Below are 7442 nucleotides of genomic sequence, written 5' to 3'. Positions count from 1 at the left end.
CACACGATCATGAGTTTATTGGATTGTTTTGGGCCGACGAATATCAGATAGGACTATTATGGGGGCAGAACTGGAGGGAATCATATATATCCTGCCATGAGCTACTTAAGGATAGACTGAAGATAAACCTAACAAAACCTTTAAATACGTCACTGTTTTCATGTTGAATTTTGGGGAAAAAAACCCTTTGAAAACCTGAACCAGAATTGCAGGCAGAACCTCCTATTCAGAGAAGCCACCTGCTGAAATTTCAAGTAATGTAAAGGAGAGAAACGAAGTTCATAGAAAGGATGTACAAAGGGGATTGGGATTGAATTAATCACAAATCTACTGTAATCCCATGGTTCCTACTAGTTGCACAGCATTATCAATGTATTCCCCTTAAAAACTCCTCAAGATGCTAAAGTTAGCAAGCCAGCTAATGGGGTTGTATGCTATCATCAGACTTGTTAATTATGATACAAATCAGTAGTGAAATTCAATTTTTTTTACTACTAGTTCTGTGGGTGCATGCCTTGGTGAGCATGGCAGGGGAAGAATACTGCAAAATCCCCATTCCCTCCCCACTCTGGGGCCAGCCAGAGGTGGTATTTGCTGATTCTCCAAACTACTCAAAATTTTCACTACCAGTTCTCCAGAACCTGTCAGAACCTGCTGAATTTCACCCCTGATACAAATTTGTGAAACAGAAGTTGTGTGTTAAAGGTTATTCATTCACACATGCAGAAAACAGATCAGGGATTTGTGGCCAATATGCATCCTGGATCCCATATCTTCACTACCAACACCACAATGCTGACAGAGGAGGGAATGTATTGAGATGGAAAAGGGAAATCTATCAGAGCCGCTTATTTTGCATTTCAGCTGTTGCTTTTTCCAGCAAAACGTCAATCTGGGGATGTTCCTTAGCTTGTAGTGATGGAAGAGAGCAATAGTTTTTTCCCTTCAGCCTTCTCTATATGGCCTTCTCCAGATGTGATGAATAAGATCTGAGAATTTGGGAGCTCTAATTGGCACATATATATGGGACATCGAGTTCCAACCTGATGTTTTTCTTGCTTGATAATGTCATTTTTGGTAGTACATAACCAAGAAAATCATGTTAGTACAGAGACAGCAGTCACTGCTGCAGCAATAGTCAAATCCAAGAAAGCTAAAATTCTGCTCAATCATAATTCTCATAATATTATAGCCTATATCTCAGATTTATTGAAAACCTTTAGTCAAAACGGAATTCATTCATTAGGTGGAAATGATAGGATTGCACCCAATTAAAGTGGGCATGCAAAACTATCCAGTTAATTCAGCTTGCCTTCCCATTAATGAACAGAGATTAAATAAATGCCTTCAAAAAGCAAGATGGGAAAGAGCTAAATAAAGCCCTATCATAAAATATAGATGCTTTTTTTTTTAAAAAAAAAAAACAAAGACTGGAAAAAAGTTTCAGAGAAGTGCTTCCTTTTTCCAACACTTCAAATACAGGTAATCCTTGAGTTACAACCACAATTGAGCCCAAAATTTATGTTCCTAAGTGAAACTTTTGTTAAGTAAGTTTGCCCCATTTTATGACTTTTCTTGCCACAATTGTTCAGTGAATCATTGTATTAAGTTAGTTAACATGGTTGTTAAGTGAATCTGGCTTCCCTATTGACTTTGCTTGTCAGACGGTTACAATAGCTGATGTCATGATCCCAGGACACTACAACCATCATAAATATGAACCAGTGGCCAAGCATCTGAATTTTGATCATGTGACCATGCGGATGCTTCAGTGGTTGTAAGTGTGAGAAACGGTCGTAAGTCACTTTTTTCAATGCTGTTGTAACTTTGAACAGTCCGTAAATGACCTATTGTAAGTTGAGGACTACCTGTAAAGCATCCTTTTGAATTGTTTTGCATGGCAACATCCCAAAATAGACCTCAAAGGAGTTGCATTGCAAACTGCATCATCACGTACTTCTTCTGGCCTTTCCATTGGATGTCCCTGCATAGAAATCTTCTCTTTTAGAGCTTCCAAGAGCTGTTGTAAGTACTGGAGAAAATTCCCAAAATGATATTAACTCACCTCAGTGTGCTCAATTGCATCATCCAAACCTTTTTAACGAGGCAGGATATGATCTTGCTTCATTTCAGGCCTAGTACAAGATAAATATGGCAGTTATGGTAGGATAATCTTTCCAGGACTCTTTTTTTCCCCATGGTCTTTCAAATACCAGATGTTACAAGTTTGGCAATTAGTTAGTTAGTACTTTCACTGATACTTTCCTCCAGGAGTTTAAGACACTTCACAGGAGGCTCCCTCTTCTTCTGATTTCAACATGTGTGGAATCGTTTGGGCTGAGAGAGAATAACTTGGCCAAAGTCTCTATTTCAGCTTCAACTACAATAATACATTGTAACATTGTATTGTTAACTAGGGCATACAAAACCTTTGCCAGACCAATTCTCAAATACAGTTCATCTTCCTGGAATCCAAACTGTATATCGGACATTAATACGATTGAGTGGGTCCAGAGGTACTTCACTAGAAGAATACTACAGTCCTCTACTCACAATAAAATTCCCTATGCCACCAGACTTGAAATTTTGGGCTTGGACAATCTGAAACTGTCCTGCCTGTAGTATGATCTAAGCACAATACACAAAATTCTCTGCTACAACATCTTACCTGTCAATGACTTCTTCAGCTTCAACCTCAATAATACATGGGCAAACAATCAATATAAACTCAAGGTAAACTGTTCCAAATGTAGATTGCAGAAAATACTTCAGCAACAGAATGGTCAATGCCTGGAATGCTCTACCTGATTCCGCTGTTACATCCCCAAACCCTCGCAGATTCAACCTTAAACTGTCTACCGTGGACCTCACCCCATTCCTAAGAGGTCCGTAAAGGGGGCATGCATAAGTGCACCAGCGTGTCTAACCTTCCCTGTCCTACTGTCCCCATTTATTTGTATTCATTTCTTCCGTTCATATCCATGTTCATATTTATACCAACTATCTTGTACATGTTTGAAAATCTCGATTAATCTAAATAAATTAGATTTATTAGTTTTAGATCAATATCACCATTGTACCACATTGCCCATCTTGTTTTGATATGTTTGGGTTGCTGCTTTATAGCCCTGGTGCAAATTTCTGGAGATGAATCTAAACTTTGGTTAAACATGATCTTTGGTCAGGTTGCCTCTGCTGAGTTGTATGACTGGTATAACTGAGGACACCCCAAGCATAAGAGCAGACATCCCAAACGTATCAATTATGTCCAGTCATCCTGGTAGATGCAGAAAGACAGCAAAGCACAAGAGGTTTATTGGGTAATTGGATTGCTAGATCTGACAGTCTTCAGACTTATTACAGAAGGGCATGTTTATCCCATACCTTTGTAAAACCAGTCTAATCTAAAGAAACAGCCCCTTAGCCCGATCCGAGGACACTGCTTTAATTAAAGCAGGCTAGACAGTAGTCAAAGTTAGTACTTTTATCCATTATTTCTTCTAGGAAACCTAGATGAATGAAACTTTTATTCTATTTGATCCTGTGAAAACCAAGTGAGGTGGCTTAAATATTCCATGATTGTCCAGTGATCTGAATCTGTGTTTTTTCCACCCCTTCTTTCCAATAATCCTCCCACTCACTCTGAGGGAATAGACAATCCTGCCACAGATTGCATAGAGTCAGGGTATCTGGTAGCCCATGCCTTTTAAGGTAGATCTAAATTATTATATTCGGATTGCTTCATAAGGTAACGATGCCGTTGAGGTTAATTGCATCCATGGAGTTTTCTTGGCAACAGTACAGAAGTGGTTTACCATTGCCTTCTTTCAGGATGTTTAACTAATACATAATTAGTGCCCGCTTGGTGCCAGTTGCATATTAATTCTCTCTCTAATCTACATCGCAAGTCCCATCAGGCATATTAAAAGTGGGATTTGCTGCATTGGATGTGGGGATGACCAACCGGCCGATTAGTTGGGTGGCACATTTCAAACAAAGCTGCTTAGACCTTAAGCTTTATTAAATGAGTACATCAAGCTGACAAGAAGTTGATTATCATGAAACCTGTGCTGCTGCTTCCTCCCTTCCACCCCCACATAGTTACTGTGGCAATCATTATTCATCAAAGGTAAGTGAGGTTACCAGGAAAAACGCTCAGGTTTTCAAGGAACTTGCATCAAATCATGGGCCACATCAGCCTTTCTAGCCATTTCTTTCATCTCCATAGAGACTGAAATGTGATTCTAGTTTGAAAATTAGAAGCTGCCCCATTTATAGGTTTTTAAAAGCATATCTGCAAACAGAAAAACGGAAGTGAAGTGTTCTCTAAAATGTAACATATTATAATGTTTTGATATAAATGTTTTGGTAGCTAAGAGGTGCTATTCATACACAAGAGGAAGGCATCAGTAAGCTTAAGAGAACCCCAAGATCAGGGGTGAAATTCAGCAGGTGTGACAGGTCCTGGAGAACTGGTAGCGGACATTTTAAGTAGTTCGCCATTGTACGCCACCTTACTATTCCATTTCTTGAAGTTAAGTGAAACCCCTAGAAATCCTACATAGGATTTGCCAGCTTCCCTGTTCAATGATTTCTGATTTTATTTTAAGCATAATTGAATAGATGTTAGCTTGGCTATGGATTTTTCCCTTTGTAAGGCTGAAGACCAGATTATAGGCAAGTAAGGAGAGTTTCAACTTCAGGGTTTCTCATGAAAGAAAATAGGTCCCACATGCACAAAGTTGCAGATTCAATCACTCAACCAAAAGTTGGGAAGGCTGAGTTGCCTCAAATCCAGGGAAATCATTGTCAGACATTGCTAAAAAAAATAAAAATACAGTGATAAATAGACCAGCAATTTGGATTAATAAAAGGCAGTTCTCTAACTACTGATGGCTAAAGAAAAGATTTCATCCCAGAACCATTAGTGTTCCCCAAGGCAAACATGGGCATAGTGCCTGTCAGCCCTACTAGGAAGACCAGGCCAGAAAAATGACTCCACAGGAAGAACAGAACTACACTTTATGGAGTTTGGACATAATAACAAGATCTTACAATTCTGATTGTAATATACTTCCTCTCCTTCTCCTACTCTCCCATGAATGAGGGAGGCATTTGCCTGAATCACTTCTGAATGTTATCTTGTTCCCCAGAATCTCAAAAAATGTTTCACCCACCCACACTTTTGCCTAGGTCAGTGATGGCAAACCTTTCCGGCACCGAAAAGGTCATGCGGAAACATCACACATGCATGTGCTCATCAGGGCCACACTCCAGAGAAGCCAAACTTCCAGGTTCTAGCACAAATGCACGCCCAATGAGTACATGCACAGGCTGGTTTTCAGCACTTCCGCGTGCATGAAGGGATCACATTCCTGAAAAGCCGAACTTCCGGGTTCTGTTGTGCATGTGCACCCAGCAATCAACTGGCCAGTGCACGCACGCGCGCGCACACACACACACACACACACACACACACACCAGTTTTTGGCACTGCCATGCACACAAAGGACAGCTGATCATCACACATGCACATACGTGCCAGAAACTGGAAGACAACTGGGCAAGGTTGCACATGCCAGGCAACATGGCTTCACATGCCACTTTGGGCACACATGCCATAGGTTCGCCATCGCAGGCCTAGGCAAAGTCCTGGCATGTTTTTGTCAAAAATCACCACCCTTATTGTCTGTAGTAGCACACCAGACTATAGTCATCATTGTGCAACTATTGCTGCTAGAAAATGCCAAAGCAAGAGCAAAGAGGCATTGCATTTTAAGCAACATCATATAGCTCTGGGCTACATTAGAATTGTGTTTTGCTAAGTTTTGCAAGCCTCGGGTTATGGCTGGACCTATTATTCTATGGGTTATAATTTTGAGGAAAGGGCTTGTCTTCAAAATAAAACCCTGCTTAGGTCAAAGGTGAATTATATAATGCACTAAATGTGTTATAATATAGAATACTATTCATACTTCCTATTTTATGTCTTTTAAGATTTTAGAACTGAGTCTCACTGAGTTGATATGGCTTGTATGGTTATTTTTTCAGGGTAAAGAGATGGCCAAACTCTACCCCAAGCCCAAAGACATGGCTGAACTCTTATCTTCTCAATCCTGGATCAATGAAGCGCTGAGTACCCAAAATGAAACAAAGGACAAAGACACCCGGCAAGCCGCCTATGAGATGCTTTCTGGCATTAATGACGAGAATGACAGTGTTGAGGAAGAAGAGGAAGAAGATAATGGGAAGCCCAAAAGAAGGGGGCCAAAGAAGAAGAAAATGACCAAAGCGAGGCTGGAGCGTTTCAGGGCCCGCCGCGTGAAAGCTAATGCTCGGGAACGAACACGGATGCATGGACTTAATGATGCTCTTGATAATTTGAGACGGGTGATGCCCTGCTATTCTAAAACACAGAAACTGTCCAAAATTGAGACACTGAGGCTAGCCAGAAACTATATTTGGGCTTTGTCAGAAGTTCTGGAAAGTGGGCAGACTCCAGAAAGCAAAGGTTTTGTGGATATGCTATGCAAAGGTTTGTCCCAACCAACCAGCAATCTGGTTGCCGGATGTCTCCAGCTAGGACCACAATCTCTGTTCCTGGAGAAACACGAGGAGAAAGTCCCTGTTTCTGATTCAACTGTCTCCAGTCATGGTTTTTCTTACCAGTCTCCAGGATTGCCCAGTCCGCCCTATGGAAGCATGGAGACACACCTTGTACATTTAAAGCCTCCCTCTTTCAAAACTCTGGTGGATACTTCCTTTGGCAATCATCACCAAGACTGTGCATCTCCCGCATATGAAGGTCCCTTGACACCTCCTCTGAGCATCAGTGGAAATTTTTCCTTAAAACAAGACGGGTCTCCAGACCTAGAAAAACCATACAGTTTTATGGCTCACTATCCATCTGTTAGCCTGAGCAGTGCTCATGGGCACACCTCCCATTTTTCAACCACGGTGCCCAAGTATGACCTCCCATTAGATGTGAACTATGATTCTTATTCTCACCATGTAGTTGGAGCACAGCTCAGTGCGATATTTGGTGAATAAGACAAGGAGATAACAGGCAAGTAGTTTTTAAAGGGACTTTTAAACATTTTTTTTAAAAAAAATATTGGTAGCATCAAAAATATTGTACCAAATATTGGTACCTAAAAAAATGGAATTTTACTTATTTAGACTATGATGGATTTTGCTCCCATCAGATTTCATGGGAAGCCCTTTGGGGGAAAAGAAGGAAAGCACATCCACACTTCTGTAAACTTAGATTTTAGTTCTAATTTTATGGGCTTTTAAGTCTATCGTCTCAATGATTCCTTCTTGCTTGACTATTTCATTTGAAAGCAGGTGTAGCATTCTTATAACTGGAGATTTCAGAATCAAATTGAACTCACAAACAAATCTTGCAGTTCTACAGCAATCAGGGCAGTCAACCATATTAT

At 40.5% G+C, this 7442-nt stretch overlaps 1 protein-coding gene across 1 annotated transcript; it reads left to right on the top strand.

Annotated features, from left to right (window-relative positions):
- Nucleotides 1-6060: 6060 nt before the first annotated feature.
- NEUROD4 (neuronal differentiation 4) lies at nucleotides 6061-7050 on the top strand. Its single transcript, XM_032211910.1, has one exon. The coding sequence runs from the start codon at nucleotides 6061-6063 to the stop codon at nucleotides 7048-7050; it is 990 nt and encodes a 329-aa protein (XP_032067801.1).
- Nucleotides 7051-7442: the final 392 nt, after the last annotated feature.

The sequence above is a fragment of the Thamnophis elegans genome, chromosome 2, assembly GCF_009769535.1.
Source record: "Thamnophis elegans isolate rThaEle1 chromosome 2, rThaEle1.pri, whole genome shotgun sequence".
NCBI classification, from domain to species: Eukaryota; Metazoa; Chordata; class Lepidosauria; order Squamata; family Colubridae; genus Thamnophis; species Thamnophis elegans.
Note: the sequence above shows the minus strand (reverse complement) of the source record. Positions and strands in the feature narration are given on the sequence as shown.

What these genes read in the sequence shown, in the direction of transcription:
- NEUROD4 (XM_032211910.1), top strand. Translation starts at nt 6,061, where the DNA reads ATGGCCAAACTCTACCCCAAGCCCAAAGACATGGCTGAACTCTTATCT.